At 39.4% G+C, this 26,406-nt stretch overlaps 1 protein-coding gene across 3 annotated transcripts in view; it reads left to right on the top strand.

Moving 5' to 3' along the window:
* Positions 1–26,406, top strand: part of EIF2B3 (eukaryotic translation initiation factor 2B subunit gamma) — a 143,110-nt gene that overhangs the window by 20,882 nt on the left and 95,822 nt on the right. For all 3 annotated transcript variants that reach the window (XM_058552232.1, XM_058552233.1, XM_058552231.1), the window contains exon 4: positions 23,118–23,277. In XM_058552232.1, coding sequence (XP_058408215.1) covers positions 23,118–23,277 — 160 coding nt within the window. The remainder of the gene's footprint in view (positions 1–23,117; positions 23,278–26,406) is intronic.

Here is a 26,406-nt window from a genome sequence, read left to right as displayed (position 1 = left end):
CACACTGTATACACTACCCACCCGTTAGTCACTTAGTATCTGTCTCCATTATCAGATTGAATGTCGCAGTACTGCAGTGCTTGTGTTCAAGTAACCCTTATTTTACTTAATAATGGTCCCAAAGCACAAGAGCAGTGATTTTGGCAATTCAGATATGCCAAAGCTGTAAAGTTACAGCTTCACTTAAAGCTTCCTTTAAGTGAAAAGGTGAAAGTTCTCGACTTAATCAGAAAAGTAAAAAAAATTGTATGCTAGGGTTACTGACATCTACGGTAAGAACAAATCTTCTATCCGTGAAATTGTGAAGAAGGAAAAAGAAATTCATGCTAGTTTTGCTCTTGTACCTCAAATATGTATGTATAGGAAAAACAGTATATGTAGGGTTTGGTACTATTTGCAGTTTCAGGCATCCGCTGGGGGTCTTAGAACGTATTCCCTGCCGATAAGTGGGGACTGTTATATATCTCTTTATTAAGAGCTATCTTTGTATTTTTAAATAAAGTTTGATAATTTCCTATAAAAATGTCTTACACATCTTGTGTTGAATTTATTAGTAGATGTTTTCTAGTTTTGTTGTTATTGCAAATGGTATTTTTTTAAAGGTCCCCATGTTATATTTGGTTATGTCTTTTGAGTCTCTTTTACTCTAGAACAGTCTCCCCTCCACCCACTTTTTTTCCTTATGCCATTGACTTATCAAAGAAAACAGGTTATTTGTCCTGTAGAATCTCCCACATTCTGTGTCTGATTGCTTTCTTTTGATGTCATTTAACTTGTTTCTTTTTTTTTGATGATTGATATTTTTTTATTGAAGCATAATGGACTACAATATTATGTTAGTTTCAGGTGTACAACATAATAATTCAATATTTGTATATATTGCGAAATGATCACCACAGTAAGTGTAGTTAACATCCATCACTATGCATAGTTACAGAATTTTTTTTTCTTGTGATGAGAACTTTTAAGATCTACTCTCAGCAACTTTCAAATATGCAATACACTATTTTTAACTATATTCACTGTGCTGTATATTATATTCCCATGACTTATTTATTTTCTAACTGGAATTTTGTACCTTTTGACTCCCTTCATCCATTTTGTCCACTCCCCACCCCCTACCTCTGGCAACCACCAATTTGTTCTCTGTATCTTTGAGCTTGTTGTTTTTTTTTAAGATTCCACATGTAAGAGATCATATGGTATTTATCTTTCTCTGTCTGACTTCTTTCGCTTAGTATAATGCCCTCAAGGTCCATCCATGTTGTTGCAAATGGCAAGATTTCCTTATTTATTTATTTATATAACAGCTTTATTGAGCTATAATTCCTATACCGTACAATTCACCCATTTAAAGTGTATAGTTCAGTGGTTTTTAGTATGTTCACAGAGCTATGCAACTGTCACCACACTCAATTTTAGAATATTTTCATTACCCCTAAAAGAAACCCCATGCCATCTAACAGTCACTCCCCTTTCCCCCAACCCCTGTATCCCTAGGCAACCGTTAATCTACTTTCTATCTTTATAGGTTTGCCTATTCTGGACATTTCATATAAATGAAATCATACAATATATGCCCTTTCATGACTGGCTTCTTTCATTTAGCATGTTTTCAAGGTTCATCAGTGTTGTAGCTTGTAGCAGTACTCCATTCCTTTTAATGGCCAAATAATATTGTATTGTAGGGATATATCACATTTTATTTATTCATTCACCAGTTGATGGACATTTGGATTGTTTCTACTTGATGGCTATTATGAATAGTGCTGCTATGAACATTCGTGTACAAGTTTTTGTATAGATATATGTTTTTGGTTCTCTTGGGTATATACCTAGGAGAGGAATGGCTGGGTCGTATGGTAACTCTGTGTTTAGCTTTTTGAGGAACTGCCAGATTGTTTTCCAAAGTGGCTGCACCATTTTACATTCCCACTAGCAGTGTACAGGGTTCCAACTTTGCTACATCATCACTAGCACTATCTGTCCTTTCTGTTTTTATTTATTTATTTATTTTCAGTTATTTTATTGAGGTCTTAATGGTTTATAACATTGTGTGATTTCAGGTGTACATTATTATTTATCATTTTCTGTATAGACTACATCGTGCTTACCACCAATAGACTAATTTTTATCCATCACCCTATGTATGTGCCCCTTTACCCGTTTTGCCCACCCCCCAACCCCCTTCCCCTCTGGTAACCACTAATCTGTTCTCTTTATCCATGTGTTTGTTTATCTTCCACATATGGGTGAGATCATGCAGTGTTTGTCTTTCTCTCTCTGGCTTATTTCACTTAACATGGTACCCTCAAGGTCCATCCATGTTGTTGCAAATGGAATGATTTTGTCTTTTTTTATGGCTTAGTAGTATTCCATTGTGTATGTATACCACATATTCTTTATCCAGTCTTCAGTCGATGGGCACTTGGGTTGCTTCCACGTCTTGGCTGTAGTGAATAATGCTGCAGTGAACATAGGGGTGCCTAAGTCTCTTTGAATTGTTGATTTCAAGTTCTTTGGATAAATACTCAGTAGTGGGATAGCTGGATCGTATGGTATTTCTGTTTTTAATTTTTTGAGAAATCTCCATACTGTTTTCCATAGTGGCTGTACCAATTTGCTTTCCCACCAGCAGTGTATGAGGGTTCCCTTTTCTCCACATCCTCTACAACATTTGTTATTTTTTGTCTTGGTGATTATGGCCATTCTAATGGGTGTAAGGTGATATCTCAATGTAGTTTTGATTTGCATTTCCCTGATGATTAGTGATGTTGAACGTCTTTTCATGTGCCTATTGACCATCTGTTTATCTTCTTTGGAAAAATCTATTCGTATCCTCTGCCCATTTTTTGATTGAGTTGTTTGTTTTTTTGTTGTTGAGTTGTGTGAGTTCTTTGTATATTTTGGAGATGAGCCCCTTGTTGGATATATGATTTGCAAATATTTTCTCCCAGTTGGTGGGTTGTCTTTTCATTTTGTTCCTGGTTTCCTTTGCCTTGCAGAAGCTCTTTAGTCTGATGAAGTCCTATTTGTTTATTTTTTCTTTTGTTTCCCTTGCCCGAGTAGACATGGTATTTGAAAAGATCCTTCTAAGACCGATGTCAAAGAGTATACTGCCTGTATTTTCTTCTAGGAGTTTATGGTTTCAGGTCTTACATTCAAGTCTTTAATCCATTTTGAGTTAATTTTTGTGTATGGCAAAAGATAATAGTCTACTTTCATTCTTTTGCATATGGCCGTCCAGTTTTCCCAACACCAATTATTGAAGAGACTTTCTTTTCTCCACTGTATGCTCTTAGCTCCTTTGTCAAAGATTAGCTGTCCATAGATGTGTGGTTTTATGTCTGGGCTTTCAGTTCTGTTCCATTGATCTGTGTGTCTGTTTTTGTACTGGTACCATGCTGTTTTGATTACTGTGGTTTTGTAGTATATTTTGAAGTCAGGGATTGTGATGCTTCCAGCTTTGTTCTTTTTTCTCAGGATTTCTTTAGCTATTCTGGGCCTTTTGTTGCCCATATGAATTTTAGGATTCTTTGTTCTGTTTCCGTGAAGAAAGTCATTGGGATTCTGATTGGGATTGCCTTGAATCTGTAGATTGCTTTAGGTAGTATGGACATTTTAACTATGTTTATTCTTCCAGTCCATGTGCATGGAATATCTTTCCATTTCTTTATGTCATCATCGATTTGTTTCAATAATGTCTTACAGTTTTTAGTGTATAAGTCTTTCACCTCCTTGGTTAAATTTATTCCTAGATATTTTATTCTTTTAGTTGCGATTGTAAAAGGGATTGTATTCTTGACTTCTCTTTCTGTTAGTTCATTATTAGAGTATAGAAATGCAACTGATTTTTGAAGTTGATTTTGTATCCTGCAACTTTGCTGTAGTTGTTGATTATTTCTAATAGTTTTCTGGTGGATTCTTTAGGGTTTTCTATATATAAAATCATGTTTTCTGCAAATAGCGAGAGAGTTTCACTTCTTCATTGCCAGTTTGCGTACCTTTTATTTCTTTTTCTTGCCTAGTTGCTCTGGCCAAAACCTTCAGTACTATGTTGAATAAGAGTGGTGAGAGTGGGCACCCTTGTCTTGTTGCTGCTCTCAGAGGCATGGCTTTTAGTTTTTTCCTGTTGAGTATGATGATGGCTGTGGGTTTGTCATATATGGCCTTTATTATGTTGAGGTACTTACCTTCCACACTCATTTTATTCAGAGTTTTTATCATAAGTGGATGTTGGATCTTGTCAAATGCTTTCTCTGCGTCTATTGAGATGATCATGTGGTTTTTATTCCTCATTTTGTTAATATGGTGTATCACATTGATTCTTTCGTGGATGTTGAACCATCTCTACATCCCTGGTATAAATCCCACTTGATCATGGTATATGATCTTTTTAATGTATTGCTGTGTTTGGTTTGCCAATATTTTGTTGAGGATTTTTGCATCTATGTTTGTTAGCGATATTGGCCTGTAATTTTCCTTCTTTGTGTTGTCCTTGTCTGGTTTTGGTATCAGGGTGATGTTGGCCTCAGAGAATGAGTTAGGAAGAGTTCTGTCTTCTTCAGTTTTTTGGAATAGTTTGAGAAGGACAGATATTAAATCTTCTTTGAATGTTTGGTAGAATTCACCAGAGAAGCCATCTGCTCCTGGACTTTAGTTTTTTGGGAGGTTTTTGATTACTGTTTCAATCTCTTTACTTGTGATTGGTCTATTCAGATTCTCTATTTCTTCTTGGTTCAGTTTTGGGAGGTTGTATGAGTCTAAGAATATATCCATTTCTTCTAGGTTATCTAATTTGTTGGCATATTGTTTTTCGTAGTATTCTCTCAGGCATTGTAATTTCTCTTTCATTTCTAATTTTATTTATGAGAGCCTTTTCTCTTTTTTCCTTAGTGAATCTGGCTAAGGGTTGTCAATTTTGTTTATCTTCTCAAAGAACCAGCTCTTAGTTTCATTGATTTTTTTTTTAGTCTCTTTCATTTATTTCTGCTTTAATTTTTATTATTTCCCTCTTTCTGCTGACTTTGGGCTTTGTTTATTCTTCTTTTTCTAATTCTGTTAGGTGTGGTTTAAGATTACTTATTTGAGATTTTTCTTGTTTGTTGAGGTACGCCTATATTGCTATGAATTTCCCTCTTAGAACCACTTTTGCTGCATCCCATAAGAGTTTGTATGATGTATTTTCATTTTCATTTGCCTCCAGGTATTTTTTTGATTTCTCCTTTGATTTCTTCATTGATCCAGTGGTTGTTCAGTCGCATGTTGTTTAGTCTCCACATATCCGTGACTTTCCAGTTTTTTTCCTTGTAGTTGATTTCTAGTTTTATAGCATTGTGGTTGGAAAAGATGCTTGATATGATTTCTGTCTTCTTAAATTTATGAGGCTTGCCTGTTTCCCAACATATGGTCTGTCTTTGAGAATGTTCCATGTACGGTTGAGGAGAATGTGTATTCTGCTGTTTTTGGATGGAATGACTCATCTGGTCTAGTTTTTCATTCAAGTCCACTATTTCCTAGTTGACACTCTGTCTGGATGATCTATCCATTGATGTAAGTAGAGTGTTGAGGTCCCCTACTATTTTTGTGTTGCTTTTAATTTCTCCCTTTACATCTGTTAATAGTTTCTTTATATTCTTTGGTGCTCCTGTGTTAGGTGCATATATATTCATAAGTGTTATGTCCTCCTGGTGGAATGTCCCTTTTATCATTATATAGTGCCCCTCTTTGTCTCTCACTGCCTTTTTTATCTTGAAGTCTGCTTTGTCTGATATAAGTATGGCAACACCTGCTTTCTTTTGCTTGCCATTTGCTTGGAGTATTGTCTTCTATCCCTTCACTCTGGGCCTGTGTTTGTCTTTAGAGCTGAGGCATTTGCTGGAAGCAGCATATTGTTGGGTCTTGTTTTTTAATCCATCCAGCCACTCTGTGTCTTTTGATTGGAGAATTCAATCCATTTACATTTAGAGTGATTATTGATATATGAGGGTTTACCAGTGCCATTTTATCTCTTGTTTTCTGGTTGTTCTGTATTTCCCTTGTTTCTCTTCCCTTGTGTTTCTGACTGCCATTTCAGTTTGGTGGTTTTCTGTGATAGTTTTCTCAGTATTTATGATTTGTGTCTCTGCTCTGATTTTTTTTGTTTAATGGTTACTGTGAGGTTTGTATAAAAGATCTCGTAGATGAGATAGTCCATTTTCTGATAGCCTCTTATCTCCATTAGCCTAAGTAGGTTCCATTCCTTCCCTCTTCCCTAAGTTATTGTTGTCACAAATTATTCTGTTCTGTGTTGTGTTTGTGACTAAAATGAAGTGTTTATGGTTATTTTTGATGCTTTCCTTCCCTTTATCTTTTATGTTATAATTAAGTGTTTGCTAACCTGTTCTGATAGAGAGCTGTGATTTTCTGATTTTGTCTGTCTATTTATCTTCTTTCTCAAGGCTTTGTAAACCTTTGCCCTTTTGTTTCAGGTATGAGGACATCCTAGATCATTTCTTGTAAGGGAGCTCTAGTAGCAATGAACTCCCTCAGCTTTTGTTTATCTGGGAAAGTTTTTATTTCTCCATCATATCTGAGGGATAGTTTCGCTGGATAGAGTGTTCTTGGCTGGATGATTTTGTGTTTCAATATTTTGAATATATCATTCCAACCCGTCCTAGCCTGTAAGGTTTCTGCTGAGAAATCCACTGAAAGCCTGATGGGGGATCCTTTGTAGATTATTCTGTTCTGCCTTGCTGCCCTTAATATTTTTTCTTTGTCATTGACTTCTGCCAGTTTTACTATTATATGCCTTGGAGAAGGTCTTTTATCATTGATGTAATAGGAGTTCTGTTGGCTTCATATATTTGTAAGTCTAGTGCCTTCCCCAGGTTTAGGGAAGTTCTCCGCTATTATTTCTTTAAACAAGCTCTCTGCCCCTTTCTCCCTCCCTTCTCCCTGTGGAATACCTATATTCCTTATGTTGCATTTTCTAATTGAGTTGGATATTTCTCGATGAATTTCTTCATTTTTTTTAAGTGTTCGTTCTCCCTCCTCCTCCACCTGAAGCATTTCTGTATTTCTGTCTTCTAAATTACTAATTCTGTCCTCTAAATTACTAATTCTGTCCCCCATAACATCACATCTGTTTTTTAAGGTTTCTAGATTATTTTTTTATCTCATTCATTGTGTTCTTCATCTCCAGAATTTCTGTTTTTTTTTTTTTAGAGTTTCAATCTCTTTTGTGAAGAATTCTTTCTCCTCATTAATTTTATTCCTGAGTTCATTGAACTGTCTTTCTGAGTTTTCTTATAACTCGTTGAATTTCTTTATGGCAACTATTTTGAATTCTCTGTCATTTAGATTGTAAATTTCTGTGACTTGAGGATTGATTTCTGGAGACTTGTCATTTTCCTTCTGCTCTGGAGTGTTAATGTAGTTCTTCATGATGTCTGATGAAGTGATCCTTTGCCAGCACAGAGTGGTAGTATCAGGTCACGGATTCCATCTGCTGCCACTGGGGGGGTGGGGGAGTAGGCAGGAGCTGTGTTTTCTAAACCCGCCACATCTGCTGGAAGTTGTACCGATAGCGCTCATCTGTGTTTGCCTGCTGGCCACAGCCACTTGGCGGGTCACACACACACAGGCACTCTGGTGTGGATCTGCTGCCTTGGCCAGGGACCAGCAGTGCTGGTGCGCTAGGCGGGCGGGGAGGGGGGTGCTTTCTTTCGCACATGTGCGGGCCCACTCTGTGCTCACTGGTGGTTCACCTGGACTGCTGCGCTTAGTAGGGGCATCCACGCGGTGGCTGAGCTGTGCCACTTGGCGTGGAGGTTCTTGTGGGCCAGATTGCCACTCTGAAAGCAAACTTTTTGGGTGCATGCCCGCCTACTCCCCTGCCTCTTCTTCCAGTCGTGTGCTGGCTGCTGTGTGAGGACCTGTGACCTAGATCACTGCTGCTGGGTAGGCGGAAGGGATCCACTCACCTCCTTCCACTGCTTCCTGGGGATCCAGTACCCCCACCTTCCCATGTATGGCTGCATGCATCTCTCAGATGTCCTATTGTGCTTTGTAGGGAATCGTCTGTTGGTTGATGAATGTCCGTTTAGTTGTAACTTAGAAAGGGAGAGACTAAGGGAATGGCTCACTCCACCATGATGCTGACTTCACTCAAGATTTCCTTTTTTATGGCTGAATAATATTACATTGTATAAATATACAGCACGGGGGCCGGCCTGGTGGCCCAGCAGTTAAGTGCACGAGCTCCGCTTCGGCGGCCCGGGGTTCGTGGGTTTGGATCCTGGGTGCACACCGACGCACCGCTTGTTAAGCCAAGCTGTGGCGGCATCCCATATAAAGTAGAGGAAGATGGGCACGGATGTTAGCCCAGGGCCAATCTTACTCAGCAAAAAGAGGAGGGTTGGCATCGGATGTTAGCTTAGGGCTGATCTTCCTCACACACACACAAAAAATACACCACATTTTCTTTATCCATTCATCAGTTGATGGACACTTAGGTTGTTTCCATATCTTGGCTATTGTAAATAATGCTGCAGTGAACATGGATTAACTTGTTTCTCTTCCCCAGTATTTTCTTATAAACTGGAATTTGGATCTAAATGTTGATTAGATTCAGTTTCAACTTTTTTGGCAATAATATGAAATATTATTGCCAAAATCGGATATTAGCTCAGGGCTGGTCTTCCTCACCAAAAAAAAAAAAAAAAAATTTCTCAATAAAGTTTTATAATTTTCTTTATAAAAACTTATTTATCTTTTGTTAGATTTATTCCCAGATTGTGTTTTCGTATTCTCTCTTTTTATTAGTATATATATTGTATATGTAAATAATGTATATAACTTAAAGATTATCTAATAGTTCTGCAAGACTTAGAGTGAAAGACAGAGTTTCCTGCACTATTCTTCCTCATTCATGATTTGTGCTCTTCAGAGGCCGCTGCTTTCAACTTTTTTTTTTCCTTCTGATAATGTCCTCAATATTTCTAAGTAATGTATTTATACTACTGTTTTTTGATTTTTAGGTAATATCTATTGAATTTCTACTATGAAAGATAAGGATTTGGCTCACTTACCACCCCACATGCCCCCCCATGTACATATGCAAGCTCCCCCTTTCCTAATCTCCCCTATATAGTAACATCTTAATTCTTTATTAAATCACTTATGAGGGCTTATTTATAGCTGAGCCATATAGTGTACTAGTATTATGTTCCCTTTCTTAAAAATCAACTTTATCGAGTTATAATTTATATACAATAAAATACACCTATTTTAAATGTACAGTTTGATAAGGTTTTTTTTAATCAAATTTATTGAGGTGTAAGTTACATACAGTAAAATTCACCCTTTTTAGTGTACTGAGTTTTGACAAATGTATTGTGTACTGAGTTTTGACAAATGTATTGTGGTGGTATAACTATACCACCTCAATCAAGATATAGAACAGTTTTATCATCCCCTACAAATTCCTACTTCTACTTCCTTTTTTTATACAATGTTTTGTTTTTCTTAGAGTTATTAGTTGCCTCACTTTTTTTGTTGTTTTTGTGAGGAAGATCAGCACTGAGCTAACATCCAATGCCAGTCCTCCTCTTTTTTTGCTGAGGAAGGTTGGCCCAGAGCTAACATCCGTGCCCATATGCCTCCACTTTATATGGGATGCCGCCATAGCATCGCTTTGACAAGCGGTGCGTTGGTGCGTGCCCGGAATCTGGACCTGCGACCCTCGGGCCGCTGAAGTGGAGCAGGTGCGCTTAACTGCTTGCGCCACCAGGCTGGCCCATAATTGCCTCGCTTTTAAAGTTGCTTAGTTTTCTATCACTAATTCATCCTCAGACTTTCTGAAAGGAACATAAATGTATCAATATGTTTAAACACATCAGGTATCCTGTCAGTTACTTTTTTTTTTTCCTTTGAGACAACCCTTCTGGGAGCTATCCATTCTCTCTTCAAATTTCTCCTGGTTGCTCTCTCAGCCTTATGCACAGCTGTCATCCTGGGACTTCTCTTCACCATCATTCTGGGAATTCCTTTCTCTCTCCTGTGTGGGATTCCCTGATTCCTAGATCCTATGTTTTCCTGTTTCTTGATTTAGTCTCTCATTTCAAAGGAACCCAGCCATTATTGGCTTCTTCAAGAGAGCATGGAAGGTAAATATTTTGAGAACTTGCATGTTTGAAAATGTTTTATTCCATCCTTACTCATGAACGATATCTTACCTTTGTATAGAATTCTAGATTAGAAATAATATTCTCTCAGAATTTTTTGTTCCAAGACCAAGCAGAGACAGAGAAACTTCCCTGATGACTCTCTGTGCTGTGGAGTATTTTTTTTTTTTTCTCTCCAAAGTTTACGCTTCACTGAGGTCATATTTTTGCAGGGTCTCAGTTCAAACATCCTGCTTTATACCAGCTTTAAGCCACATCTTTTGGCCCAGTGTAACCCTTAAAAACCCCAGTTAGGGCAGCTGAGGTTTCAGCTCAGTTTTCATTTCCTTCTTCAGTTCTGGCACTTGGTATTTTCTCATTATTTCTCATGAGTTTAAATACATTTGGAATGATTGGAATAAATAATAATACATTATCCACAATTTTTAGGTGTTTGTAATAGAATTTTTGGGTTCTTAGTCCATCAGTTTTCCAACACCAGAAGCCTCCGTGCTAAACACTTAATGTGCATTATTTTATTTAATCCTCCAACTGCACTCTGAGGTAGATGCTGTCTTTATATCCATGTTTTACAGATGAGAAAAGTAGGGCTCAGAGAGCTTGAATAACTTGCCTAAAGTTCAGATGGAAAGAAAGACTATGCATTAGGTGCCATAGTCTCAGTAAATGCATTGAGTACTCAAGGGATTAATAGGATAATGTCCGCTAGGTATAGCCAGATGGCACCTGTCTCAGTGGAAATTGAATTTTTATTTGAGAGTGCAGTAGTGGAGTGGGTTAGGGAGGTGGTAAAGAAGAGTTAGAAGAATGCTACGTGCCCTCTAGAGGAGTATCAAGAAACCCAGCTTGGCTCTGCTTATGGAAGAAGGAACGCTTCCTGAATGTCACTTGCTTTTTTTTTTTTTTTATAAGATTCTTTTTTTTTTTTAACCTAATACACTTTTTATCCCTTATCCATTGCTATGAGGATTAAATTAAATAATACATGTGAAATGCAACAAATCTTAGTTGATGTTATTATTTTGTTTCCATTAGTACATCAATGTCTTTTTTTTTCCCCCCAAAGCCCCAGTAAATAGTTGTATGTCATAATTGCACATCCTTCTAGTTGCTGTATGTGGGACATGGCCTCAACATGGCTGGAGAAGCAGTGTGACGGTGTGCGCCTGGGATCCGAACCCGGGCTGCCAGTAGCGGAGCGCTCGCACTTAACCGCTAAGCCACGGGGCTGGCCCTAAGATTCTTTTCTTTTAATAATTTTTTATTTATTTTTTAATTTTTTTCCCCCAAAACCCCAGTAGATAGTTGTATGTCATAGTTGCACATCCTTCTAGTTGCTGTATGTGGGACGCGACCTCAGCATGGCCAGAGGAGCAGTGCATCGGTGCACGCCCGGGATCCGAACCCCGGGCGGCCAGCAGTGGAGCACGTGCACTTAACCGCTAAGCCACGGGGCCGGCCCCTGAATGTCACTTTCTAATTGAATCTTGTAGGAAGAATAGGAATTTGTGATGGTGGGGCGATGAGGAGGGATAGATATTCCTAGTGTGAAGAAGATAGACTAGCTCCAGAAAAAGCATGAAAATGTTGGTAAATCCTATACTTTAACAGTTGAAGAATTACTGCAAAGCTGAGATATGAGGGGGTATTTTTAGCTCCAAATTGTGTGATTTGAAGGCCTCACTTAATGTAAGCATATACCTTTAAAACTTTTAGCCAGATCTATATTTCTTTGAGATATACTAAAAAAGGAAACATACCAATTAAATGACTTAATTGCTACTCTTTTTTCTTTCTAGGTGGCAGCCTGAATTATATACATTTAAGGTTTAATTTGATCTTTTTTTGGAAGTTGAACAATTTTGGGGAGAACAGAAAGGCAGATGAAAAATGCAATTGAGAAGCATTAAAGGTCCGCTTGGCAATAACAGCTGATTATTCACATAAGATCTCTATATATAACCAGTTGAACACTTCTTAGGATACTTAAATTTGCTAAAGCTTTATAAATGAGTACATTTGAGAAATTAATTTGCTTCAGAACCTTAGTTTCTGTTCTTAGAGACTACCCTAAATTAGGGAGTTAATTTATTAGCTGAATATGAGGATGTAAATTTTATTTTCCTTAGAGTTACCTGGAACATTTGCTCTGAAGATTGCAAGGGAGATCTTTCATATTTACTGTGTGTGTCTGGCCTCGTGGATTTCTAATCCCCACAGCTGCCTTGAAAGGTAGATGGCATTATTCTATTTTGCAATTGAGAAACCTGATACCCAGAGAGCTTAACGAACCTTCCCCAAATCCCATACCTGGTTAGGTACTGAGCCAGAGCTAGAATCCAGCCCTGGGTTTTGAGGTGCATTTGTGCATCTCAAATGCCCATGCTTTTTTCATTCTGTCACGTCGCCTCCAAAAGGCAAGCATCACTAGTCCTTAAAATCTCCTATACTCCTTGGCTTTAGAACAGGCTAGGTCTGATGTTTTCAAAATTACATTTTCCTTCTCTTTTTGAGTCTGGAGGGTTCATGTATTTGGAATTTTTGTGTACATTAGATAGTTTTATTTATATATAGAACTCTTTTTTTTTTGCTGAGGAGGATTCACCCTAAGCTAACATCTGTTGCCAGTCTTCCGCTTTTTGTATGTGAGACACTGCCCACAGTGTGGTCATTGACAGACAAGTGGTGTAGGTCTGCACCCAGGAACCGAACCCAGGCTGCCAAAGTGGAGCGCGCCGAACTTAACCACTAGTACCAAGGCTGGCCCAAGAACTCTTTTAAAGTATACAATTCAGTGGTTCTTAGTACATAGAGAACTTGTAATTATTTTTGTGTAAACCCTATTTAAAAATTAGCAAATTTCCTAACAAGACTCAAGGAACTGTGTAGTTTCCTTGTCTTGCAAGTGTGCCACTGTTGCTTATCGATATCTTTCTCTTAAGTGGAGGGAGATCCAGTGTTCTAGGAAGACTTTTTATCTTGTCTAGAGCCATATGAGCAGGAAGCCTGGCTCTTCTGAAGCAACAAGAGCTCTTCTTGGGCAAGAAGTAACGATGCAGTCTGTGATCAGCACACAAAGCAAAGCTGGCTGACTCCTTCAGCATTGAGCCTGACCCACGTTAGATGTTCCTCTGATTGTCTGAGATAATCGGCTATTAGTGCCATTTTTTTGCTTTAGAAACAATGAGATTATTCCTTAGATAAGTGTTTGAGAACAGATTAGTAAGGTATATTTAAAAGGCCTCAGTAGACTAAATCTATAATAGAGTTTATAGCCTATACTTAAAGCACTTATTTTATATTGCAGGTATCATGGCTTCTGTTAATTTAGAGAATGCAGAGCTGATAATTTTCTTTTTAATCCAGACAGGAATCTTTCTCTGGCCTCAGGCAAGCCTCATTTACCCTCTGCCTCAGTTTCACAACCAAGAAAATAGGGATAATGATACCAACACACTAGTTAGAGGTTTAGTTATTTAAGTCCTTTGATGTAGAAAAAGGACTATTGTTGTATGTCTTATGAAACAGCTAACATGCTACAACAAAGAACAAACTGTGCTGATGAAATCCCCATCCTAGAGACAATTTACTAGAAAGATTGAGCATATGTGCTATTTTTAGGTGTTCAAAAAGCTAAGTGCAAGTTATTTTCAGTTGAGTGTTTGATGTCTTTATCAAATTACAAATCTCTGTCATTCTTTCCTGGAACCTTTTATTTTGCCCAAGGATTTGTTTTTGGTAGATTTCTATCTGCTTGAAAAGAATGAGCACAATTTGGTCTAGGGAAGAACTGAGAACTTGGCCCCAACTTGCTTGAAGCCTTTTTTAAGTGGCAATTTTCCTTCTTATGACTGCTTTGGTGGGCTGTTGTTGCCTAGGAGGGCCTCAGTATATCCCTGATGATGCTGGTGGCATAGTACAAAGCCCAGGAGTTATGGCAGAAACAAGTTAACAAGTTGGACGAGGGAATTTTTGGACGTTTTTTTTTGCTCCCAGGAAATCTCAGTGGAGCTTTTTTCTTGACTGTACTAACATAGTATATGTATCCACAAGCTTGAAGCGTTTCCATCTTACCCTCTCACAGACTGCTCTTTGTTGGAACTCTGGTCTGTGGGATGGGATTTCTGCAACCCTATACTGCATCTGGTAGCCAGAAAACTTGCAAGCTCTGTGTGAGCCTGATTCCTTTGAGTCACTTTCCTTCTTCTATAGTCATGGAATGAAGGACTGTAGGGTGGGGGGGGGAATGTGATAGCTCGGAATTATGATAGAAAGCCCTGGCTGGCATCACAAACTCTCTTTATCTTTGAGAGACAAACAGCCTGTGTGGCTTAGATTTTTGGAAACTCTTGGTAGGGCCATCTATTCTTCTCTGAATCATGAGGTAACACTACAACTTGATTAGTGGAATAGACCCATACAATTTGTGGGAAGTCAGTAAGCATTCTGGCATCATGACCAGGGAGTTCATTTGAAGTAGCCTGTAGCTACTCCTTCTTTCAACTTTTAATTTAGGCATCATCTGCTCCAACAAGCCTTCCCTGGCTTTCTAAGACTGGATTAGATGCCATTTTTCTGTACTTGTAGAGAGGATTAAAATTATCTGTTATATCATCATCTCCCTCCACTACACTAGGGGACAAGAACTGTATTGGGGCCTGTCACAGAGAGGATGCTCAATATGTATTTGTTAAATGAATGAATGACAGATGGAGCCCAGCTCTTTGTAAACATTTGGAACAACCTCCTTACTCCTTTAATATAGACACAGATGTTTTTGTGAGCCTAAGGATGAGTTTCAGCAATTGTAGACCAGAAGGATCATGGCATTGGCTGCTTGGTGTTCACTTTATTTGTGTCTGTAAGTTCCCACCAAGCCCTAAGTTTACTGACATGGCTGGCACACTACCCCAAGCAGGTTATCCCCGAGGGAGGATAATTTTATTTTATTTTATCTTATTTTGTTTTATTGAAGTGGTAGGGTAGCATAGTGAAAAGAACACAGGCTTTCATAAAGACAGGTAGACCTGGATTCTAATTCTTGTTCCATCACTTGCTAGCTGTGTGACCTTGGATGAGGTTATAAGTCCTTTCCAAGCGTGCATTTAATTCATCTATAAAATATTCATGTTTTTTAAATTTATTCACAAATATGTACTAAACACCTACTATACACCACGCACTAGTCTAGATGCTAGAAATATAGTGGTAAACCAGATAAACAAGATCCCTGCCCTCATACAGCTACTCTATAAGGAGAGAGAGAGATAATAAAACAAGGAAACAATAAAGAAATATTTTCAGGTGATAAGAAGTGCTAAGAAGAAAAATAAAGCAATTTAAGGGCATAAAGAGTGGTGGAAGAAGGAGAGCTCTTTTAGATAGGAGATAGCATTTGAGAAGAAACCCTGACGGTGCAAGATAGTGAGACATAAGAAGATCTTTCCTTGCAGAGAGAATAGCAATTGCAAAGGCCCTGAGGTTGGAATGAGTTTAGCATGTTTGAGAAGCAGCAAGAAGATCATGATGACTGGAGCACAGTAATTAAACAGTAGAATGGTAGTATATAAGGCCTGAGGACCAGATCATAAAGAATCTTATAGATCAGAGTAAGAATTTGGAATTTAGATTTTGTTCTATGTTGGGAAACCTTTGGTGGGTACTGAGTAACATCTTCTGATTTATGCTTTTAAAAAAGATCACTTCAGGGCTGGCCTGGTGGCGCAAGCGGTTAAGTGTGTGCACTCCACTGCGGCAGCCTGGAGTCCGCGGGTTTGGATCCCGGGCACGCACTGATGCACCGCTTGTCGAGCCATGCTGTGGTGGCATCCCATATAAAGTAGAGGAAGATGGGCACGGACGTTAACCCAGGGCCAATCTTCCTCAGGAAAAAAAAAAAGAGGAGGGTTGGCATCGGATGTTAGCTCAGGGCTGATCTTCCTCACACACACACAAAAAGATCACTTCAGCTGCTAAATGGAAAATAAAACTATAGTAGAACAGGACTGAATCAGGCAGATTAGTTAAGAGACAGTTGCAATAGTCCAGGTGAAAGCTAATGCTAAGACTAGAACAACAGTGATAGAAGTAATTGAATTCAAGACGTATTTTGAAGGTAGAGCTGACAAGACTTCTTATGGATTGGATATATAGAATGAGGAAAAGAGAGCAATCAAACAATAGCTTCTGGATTTTTTACTTGAACAACTGGAGGAATGGTGATACCATTTACTGCAGTGTTGGAGACTGGAGGCAGAGCAAGTTGGGAGTCAAGATAATTTTCAGACATTAAATTTGCAACATTGGGTATTAGATTTCCAAGTTGAGAGATCAAGTAGGCAGTTGGATTTATAATTCTGAATCTCAAAGGAGAGATCAGGTCTGGAGATACAAATCTGGGGATCATCAACAAATTAAATGGTATTTAAAGCCACGTGAAATCATCTAGGGAGTGTGTGTAGCAAAGGAAGAGAAGAAGGCCTAAGAGTGAGCCCAGTATTTAGAGATTAAGATGCAGTGGAGGAGCAAACAAAGGTGATTAGGAAGGTATGGCCACTGAAATAGAAAGAAAAATCAGGAAATTAAGGTGTCATGGAAGCTGAGTGAGGAAAGTGAATCAAGAAGGAGGGATTGAGGGGCCGGCCTGGTGGTGCAAGTGGTTAAGTGTGCGTGCTCCGCTGCGGCGGCCCGGGGTTCAAGGGTTTGGATCCTGGGCGCGCACCGACGCACCGCTTGTCAAGCCATGCTGTGGCGGCGTCCCATATAAAATGGAGGAAGATGGGCATGGATGTTAGCCCAGGGCCGGTCTCCCTCAGCAAAAAGAGGAGGATTGGCAGATGTTAGCTAAGGGCCTATCTTCCTCACAAAAAAAAAAAAAAGGAGAGAGTGATCATTTATGCCAAAGACTACTGAGAAGTTGAGTAAGGAGAGAACAAGAATTTATCGATAGGTTTATTCGTGACTTAAACCCTTGCTGCAGTGGTAGGGACAAAAGGCTGATTAGAGAGAAGGGGAGAGGATTGATAAAGTGGAGACAGTGAGACAACTAACTTTTGAGAAATTTTGATACAAAGAGAGAAGAAAAATAGGACAGAATGAAATATTTCATACCTACAAAAGAATATATGTGATATAAATAAATGCTCCAACCTCAGTAAAAACAATGGCAGTTGTCCGTTTGCTGTGCTCTTTGGAGTCTGCAGACTGGGAATCTTTTCCACGCATGTTCAACTGAAATTGAGGATGGTGAGGTCTCCATTGCAGTTAGCCAATGGCGTTTATTAAAGCACCAGACTACTCTTGGGGGTTGGATTGGGATTGGACTACATCGGAAAATGTAAATTGTGACCATTCCTAGTCACACCAAGTAACTGAATTCATTAGTTCCATATGGGCAGGGGTGTAGTGCAGGGTGGTGATTTGGATCATAGCCATTGTTTGTAGAAGTGCTGGGGGTGGGTAAAAGCATGGTAGTTACCTTGCCCTGACAGTTTTTTTCCAGGGGAGTATGTTTTTCTTTCTCCATGCCATAGGGAATTGTTTGCCAGATCGTGTTATTTATAACAATGTGTCATGGAACAGCTGCCAGGAAAAGAAACGAGGCTGTTCCCAGTAGCTCTCCCCACCTCCCACCCCACCATTACCACCACACAAACATACATCCGGTTTTCTGATTTAACTTTTGTTTTTTTCTTCTAGTTTTACTCAGTGGTTTTGGCTCGATTAAAAATGTTCTTGTAATGAGAGATTTCTGGGCTTTGCCATGGCGTGGTAATTGGGTTTTCTAAGCTTAATTTGTTTGCCTGGCAGCAGTTTGGGTTTTGAATTCCTGGTGTCTTGATTTCTCACCAAACACTAAAGTGCAGTCTTCTGCCTTCCCTTGAAGACCTTGTATGTTTCCGCTTTGTCAAAAATGCACATATTTGCTGTCCTTAAGAGTTGTGCTTTTTTGGGGTCGGCCCACTGGCATATCGGTTAAGTTCACGTGCTCTGCTTCGGTGGCCCCCGGGGTTGGCGGGTTCACATCCCAGGCGTGGACCGACGCACTGTTTGTCAAGCCATGCTGTGGCGGCGTCTCATATAAAGTAAAGGAAGATGGGCATGGATGGTAGCCCATCTTCCTCGGCAAAAAAGAGGAGGATTGGCATCAGATGTTAGCTCAGGCCTAATCTTCCTCACAAAAAAAAGAAAAAGAGTTGTGCTTTTTAACCTTGACATTGCCCCAGCCCCTCTAGAGGAGGAGGCTTGGGATAAGGCATACTGAGGACCGTTACAATAGTGAGTAGGGAGGTCTGTGGAGATGCCACTTGATCTCTGCAGAAAAAGAGGCATGTTGTTGGTGTTAGAAAAGAACTGGTCCCCCAAAACACAAGGCGGCTCAGGGTTGGTGTGCCCCAGGAACTTTCAAGTTAATTGCATTTCAGATATACAGTTGCTTCACAGTCCAAACAGTCTGTGTTTATTCATGGTGTGTGGTCACACGTGATCAGAAATGCTTCTGGCTCTTAACAGTTTTTCCACTTTCTCTCTCTGGGCTCCGGTTAGTAGAAGAACATTTGCGTTTCTAGAGTGGGCTTTGCATTTTTAGAATAAAAATCAAAACAATAGTCATTTATTTTCTTTCTGTTACACCTTTTATAAAAATATAAAGAGGGCCGGCCCCGTGGCTTAGCGGTTAAGTGTGTGCGCTCTGCTGCTGGCGGCCCAGGTTCGGATCCCGGGCGCACACTGACGCACCACTTCTCCGGCCATGCTGAGGCCGTGTCCCACATACAGCAACTAGAAGGATGTGCAGCTGTGACATACAACTATCTGCTGCGGCTTTGGAGGAAAAATAAATAAATAAATAAAATTTAAAAAAAACAAAACAATATAAAGAAAAATAGTGTTATGAAGATGTAAGGATGATTTAATTTTCCTTTTAGACTTTTGTTTCTTCCAGCATTTCCAGCTTTGGAAACAAAGTACATTGATGAGACAGCAAAGACTTTCCTTTGGAAGTGGTGGAGTTGTAAAGAGGACAGGAATGTGTTTGGGCTCAGTGAGTCTTATGTGGCGCATTCTCTGGGAACACAGGCAGGAGAGTGCCTGACAGAATTGCACCTCCATCTGGATCCCAGGCCCTGGCCTTTCCCACTGATGCCTTTTTTTTCACACTGAGAACAGATGGCAACCAGACATTGCGGGGAGGAGTCTGTTCCTTGTGCTCTTGGGGGATTTTGCATTCAGCTTAGCAAAAACTCATCTAAAAGCAAAAAGAAAAATGAGGCTGCAGACTGTTCATAATTATGCAGGACTTGTTTGGTATTCAGTCTACTGACAGATTTATTTTTTGCAGATATTGAATGATAACAGCATTTATTTTCCAAGACACCATTGTCACCACTTCAGAGGCATCTGCACTGGGGTCATTTTCTTCACTTTGGAGTACACTTAGTAATTCAGTTTATTGTAGAATAGTCAGCTTGCAAAAATCAGTCATCTTATTAGAGAAACTTAGAAAAATAGAAAGGAGATTTTTTTTTTCCCTCAGCAAACTGTCATTTTCATTATAATGAAATAGGACAACTTCTGTACTGCTATAGTGACATATCTTTAGTAATGGCCCATGCTCTCTGCCTTTCTAAGCATTGTTGTAAGAAGTAGGATTCTGCAGGCTATTTCTTCCTTAGCTTGCATGTATATAGGCTGATTTGTTAATGTTTGGTTGTTCCTGGATGGTGAGTTGCAGTCTTAGGAATTTTTTTTCCTAAAAAGAAATGTTTATAGAGGTTTTTTTTTTTTAGCTCAGAGTTAAGATTCAGAAAGAATTAAGAGATCCTTAAGCAGAAGAGTAGGAAAACAATCCAAATTTGAACTTCTGAACCTTAAGAGGCCTTCAAAAGGAATTGTTTAGGCTATAGATAATGAGTTATATGTAGAAAAAGAAACGATGGTTCTGGTACAAATTCTATATTCAGAATAAGAAATTTCAGGCAGTAAGACAAGGCAGTCTGATGGTTGAGCCTACTTTCTGAGCAGCCATGACTCTGCTTTCCTAGAATGTGAGTTGAAATCATCCGTTTTCTCACCCAAAGCAGGAATCTTGATTTTAAATTAAAACTTAGAAAAGTTGGAACCACTTAATTCCACATAGATATTCATTTTATTCTTGTGTGTGTGTGTGTGTGAGTGTATGAGGAAGATCAGCCCTCAGCTAACATGTGTTGCCAATCCTCCTCTTTTTGCTGAGGAAGAGTGGTCCTGGGCTAATATCCGTTCCCATCTTCCTCTACTTTTTTTTTTTATATGTGAGTCGCCTGCCACAGCATGGCTTGATAAGCTGTGCATAGGTCCGCGCCCGGGATCCGAACCTGTGAACCCCAGGCCACTGAAGCAGAGTACATGAACTTAACCACTACACCACCGGGCTGGCCCCTCACTTTATTCTTAAACCTGGAATAATTTATTTATTTATTTATTTATTTATAATTTTATTTATTTATTTATTTATTTTTTCCCCCAAAGCCCCAGTAGATAGTTGTATGTCATAGCTGCACATCCTTCTAGTTGCTGTACGTGGGATGTGGCCTCAGCATGGCCGGAGAAGCGGTGCGTTGGTGCACGCCCGGGATCCGAACCCCAGGCCGCCAGCAGCAGAGCCCACGCACTTAACCGCTAAGCCACGGGGCCAGCCCAAACCTGGAATAATTTAGTTCAATGTTTTTCAGAGTTTTTAAAGTCTGAAAAGAAGTCTGAAACAGAATCCTAGAAAATAAAATTAATTAAAGAGGAGCTGCCTTGATTGATTCAGGAGGGCAGTAGGAACCAGGCTTTCCCTGAAGCACTCGGGAAACAGTAGGTGTGCTACTGAGAAACATTGGTGTAGTCGATTTAAATTGCAATGTAAGGAATTTTCCAGTTGATTGTTTTTGGACTTCTATTTTCTGCATTTATGGTAAAACATAATGGCAGAATGTATAGATAGAAATTTGTTTAAAATAGATTAGGTCGCCTTTCTTAGCCACTCACATTTGATACTTTCTAGTCCAGCTTTCCTCCAAGTTCCAAAATAGGGCCTGACTGAGCATAGAGTAAGTGCTCAGTAAATGTTAGATAAATAAATCGTTGCAAGTGATAATCTGTTTTCTGCTTGAGCACTTCTAGTGTTGGGAAACTCATTTCCTTACAAAATTATTCCTTTTGACTAGCTCTGATTGACAGATATAAGTTAATATGGAAACCAAAAGTACTTCTGTTCATGTTTGACCTATTCATTCTTAGTTTTGCTCTTGGGCTATTCAGGTAAAATTTAGTTCTTCCTCAAATACTGTCAAGTATTTGAAGAGTGCTATTATCTCTTTCTTTTTTAACCCCACTCCCTACTCCTTGTCCTGCCCGTGGTGTCCTCCACACACAGTCTTTTCTTTTCCGTGCTTAACTTCTGTTCTGTCAGCTGTCACCGTTTCTGGCTCTTTCACCACCTTGATCATCTTCTTATTGATAATTTTTTAATTTATCAAGGTTACTCTTAAAATACGGTACTCCACCTGATATCTAGTAGCCATAGATTGGGTACTAGACAGACCAAAATTTAGAGTATCTGCCTAAGATCTAAATTCGGTTCTGTTTGGTACCCAGTACTGCAGACTAGAACCTCCGTTAAATAGATCTTCAGACTTGCAAAGCTGCATTTCTTTAAGGGCTGTTCAGTAGTGCAAATTCTTTATGTGAAGTCATTACTAGTTGTTAGATCTTAGATAGTTACATAACGACTACAAACCTGTTTTTTTTTTGTCTGTAAAGTGTAAATAATAATAGCGCTTACTGCATAGGGTTCTGAAGATTGAGATAATGCATGCCAAGTGTTATCACAATTCCTGACCAATAGTATGCATTCAATAAATGTTATCATTTACATATTGTAATTAATATCAATTAATTACATACAATTATCACATACAATATTGTATGTAATTTATCAATTACATATTGTAATTAATCTGAATTACTAAAATTGCCATTAGAAAACCCACCACTATGAGAAAATCTGTTTTTACTTCATTGATTTATTCATTCATTCATCAAACAGTTACTGTATACTATGTGCCAGGCGTTGTGATAGGTAGGTCTCATATTTTTTATCCCTAAAAATGGGGACTAATAATAATAATAGTAACAATCCCATCCCCATGGTATTATTACAAGGATTAAATGAGTGCTTTTATACATACCTGAGGTTGTATTGTAGTTGTTTACTAGCAAGACTGATTTCCCAAAGAGGGGGGCATTATATTATCTTCATCCTGTTATATCCTAGTACTGTAGCAAAGTGACTGCTTTCTTTATAGTATTTCATAACCATATTGAATCATCAAACTATGCAAAAATGCTTTTTAAACTGTAAAGGGATATATAAATTTAAGATAATTAATTCCATAGTTGTGGGAATAGACAATGTGTTGGTTTTCAGGCTCTGTTCCTTAGAGCCCAGGATTCCAGAGGTTCCTCCAGGATGGTAGTAGTCAGGCATGCACAAAAGGCAGGTAGAGGGGCCGGCCCCGTGCCTTAGCGGTTGAGGGCGCGCGCTCCGCTGCTGGCAGCCCGGGTTCGGATCCCGGGCGCCCACTGATGCACCGCTTCTCCCGCCATGCTGAGGCCGCGTCCCACATACAGCAACTAGAAGGATGTGCAGCTATGACATACAGCTGTCTACTGGGGCTTTGGGGGAAAAATAAATAAATAAATAAAATTATAGGGAAAAAAAAGGCAGGTAGATATTTCAGGCTCTCCCCCAGCACAGTTCAATTAGAATAACCCTGTTTATTTTACTTATTCTGCTGCTATAAAAAAGGTTTGAAAACAAGTGTCCTGTTGGTGTATGCTTCTAAGCCACTGTAAGTTTATCCTGTGATGATTTGTATGATCCATTGTCTTTTGTGATAATTGACTTTCCCTTTCTCCATGTGACAGACAGATGTACTGGTCCTGAGCTGTGATCTGATAACAGATGTTGCCTTACATGAGGTTGTGGACCTGTTCAGAGCTCATGATGCATCACTCGCCATGTTAATGAGAAAAGGCCAAGATAGCTTAGAACCAGTTCCTGGTCAAAAAGGGAAAAAAACAACAGGTAAGAAGACTGGAGTTCGATTTATTTGTTGGGTTTTTGATAATTTTTATTATCATTCATGCTTTCACTTAAGAAACATTTATTGAGAACCGACTGCACTGCAGGCACTGTGCTAGGGGTTAATGACGTAAGGTCAAATAAGACACAGTCCTGACTTGAAGGGGCTTATAACTATTGATTAGATTCTGTAATATCCAAGAGGCTTTTTGTATGCAGAGAGGAGCACTCTGACCTGTTTGCATTGTGTTTAAGGCTCAAATAATTGAATGCAATATATCTAAGAAACAAAAAGTCTAATTTAAAATCAACTTTTTGAAAGTATTTAAACCTTGGTTACAGATTTAATCAGATACCTTTAAGCAATTAAAATTATTATTACAAATTTAGTATGGTTGATTCTTTTGAATACTCCAGTCACCCTAAATAGCCAATAAACAAAATAGTTGTGACCACGCTTTGTCTTCTTAGGATTACAACTTATTTATCTTGATATTTTCCTGGGATTCCAGTAGTAGGTTATTTAATTTTTTTAATCTTCAGAGAGTTACAGTAATCTTATCAGACCAAAAAGAAAAGGAATAATACTCTAGTCCAGCCAAGGTTACAGAATTTGGGTTATTGACCTGTTGCCAATTTTTGGTAAGGCATAGTTCCTGATTGCTTCTCCCTAGAGTATTTCAAACCTGAGATGCCAATTCCCTGATTAGGCTACTTTTTGAAAAATCTTAGTTCTCTCTCCTCCTCCACCTGAATCATTTCTATATTTTTGTCTTATAGGTCACTAATTCTCTCTTCTATAAGTTCTGCTTTATTTTTTGTGCTTTCTACGTTATTTTTTATCTCATTGATTGTCTTCTTCATCTCTAGAATTTTTGTTTGGTTTTTTTTTTTTGTAGAGCTTCAGTCTCTTTGGTGAAGTATCCCTCTGTCATTAATTTTATTATTGAGCTCACTGAACTGTCTTTCTGAGTTTTCTTGTAACTCATTGAGTTTCTTTATGATTGCTATTTTGAATTCTCTGTCAGTTAGATTGTAAATTTCTGTGACTTCAGATTTGGTTTCTAGAGAGTTTTCATTTTCCTTCTGTTTGCGGTGTTACTGTAGTTCTTCATGGTGTTTGATGAATTGATCCTCTGCCAGCACATTTGTGATAGTAATCACTTTCTCTTATTTGGGTATGGCTTTGGTTACTTGGCTCTGGTTGCCTGGGTCTTGTGTTCCTCCACTGGCTCTCTGCAGGCTCGGATGCTGTTGTCCTGTGTACCACCTGTGTTGCTGTTCCCCAGTTGTCTGGGGGTACTGGTTTTACCACTGCCAGGGGTGCTGGATTCATGGGTGTTGCTGTCGCTGGTGGGGGCCCAGGGACCTGGGGACTTGTATGTAGCCCCCCTGCTGATAGAGTTGGTGTCTGGGGTACCTCTACTGGGGACTGGGTGCTCCCACCCTGTCTACTCACAGTTGTGTGGGTCGGGCTGCTGCCTCTGCTGCTGCTCCATCGACCGTCGTGGGACGGGATCGCCGCCACGCTGCTGCCACTGCTGCTCAGGTATTTATGTGTGCTCATGTGCACATGGGCTGCTGCCGGCTGCCACCGCCTCCCCAGTGGTGTTTGCATGCGCACGGTGCTGCAGCCAACCGCTGCCACTGCCTCCTGACTGGGCTGCTTTTACTAAGTGGACTTATGACTAGAAAGCTTTGTAAGATCACACTTTTTATATAGGTTTTAGTTTTTCCTGAAATGATGTGTGTTTTCCCTGGAATGATGTGTTCTTTAGCTTTTACTTAGCCAGCATTATGTAACCCATTGTCCTGTCATTATATATTGACATAGTCTGTTACAATTATTACAGGCTATGTATGGCTTATTAGTATCTTACTATTATTTTTTTGTTTGTTTTTTTTGTTTTGTGAGAAAGCTTAGCCAGGAGCTAACATCCATTGCCAATCTTCCTCTTTTTGCTGAAGAAGATTGGCCCTGAGCTAACATCTGTACCAGTCTTCCTCTATTTTGCATGTGGGTCGCCACCACAGCATGGCTGCCGATGAGTGGCGTAGGTCTGCACCTGGGAACCGAACCCGGGCTGCCGAAGTGGAGCACACCAAAGTTAACCACTAGGCCGTGGGGTGGGCCCCAGATTTTTCATTCTTAACATGAATTTTTTTTTTTTGGGTGAGGAAAATTGGCCCTGAGCTAACACCTGTTGCCAATCTTCCTCTTTTTGCTTGAGGAAGGGTGGCCCTGAGCTAACATCTGTGCTAAACTTCCTCTGTTTTTTGTATGTGGGACGCCACCACAGCATGGCTTGATGAGTGGTGTAGGTCTGTGCCCGGGATCCAAACCTGCAAACCCCAGGCCGCCGAGGCAGAGCGTGTGAACTTAACCACTACGCCACTGGGCTGACCCCTTAACATGAATTTTTGTGTTCCTCAATATCTATATTTTGTTATATTTGAAGGCTAAGGTTCACCTAAATAACCAAGTTTTAAATTCCTCATATGGAATGCTATGCATTTCAATGATAAGCATTTTTTAAAAGAATGCTAAAATTCTCAGATTGTATGTTTGGTCTGCCTCTTGGCTGCTATTATGTGCCAAAACAGCCAACAGTCCCCTCTTCCTCAGATATTAATAGTCTGGATCCCCTAGGTCCAGGTTTCCTAAATGGTGTTCTTACTGACTTATAGGAGAATGGCTAATGGCTAGATGTTTCAGGAGCCATCTTTCTCACCCTTGCCACTTTCTTCTCAGAAGATTTGTAGGAGATGTAGATACTGAGGAGGGCAAGATCAAATTCATTTTGGATTTTTCAGACTAGTTTTTTCTTGCTGCAGGCCTTTACGCATGTTCTCTGCCTGAAATTCTCTCCACCCCCTTTCTCCCAACATATGTACTCTAAATCCAGTTTAGCCTTTAAGTTACTTTCTGAGAGAGGGCCCCCTTGACCCCCTAATATAAAATTATATCCCCTTGTTTGCCTACATATGGCAGCCTTGCTCTCTTCTTTACTCTCCTCTATTGGACTATAAGCTCCATGAGAGCAGGGATCATAACTGTTTTGTTCGTTTTATCCCCAGCACCTGACCCAGTTATGACCCTTCGTGAGCAGTCAGTAGATGTTATTGAGTGGT

Source organism: Diceros bicornis, chromosome 13 (genome assembly GCF_020826845.1).
Source record: "Diceros bicornis minor isolate mBicDic1 chromosome 13, mDicBic1.mat.cur, whole genome shotgun sequence".
NCBI lineage: Eukaryota > Metazoa > Chordata > Mammalia > Perissodactyla > Rhinocerotidae > Diceros > Diceros bicornis.
This window is presented reverse-complemented; position numbering and strand designations above follow the sequence as displayed.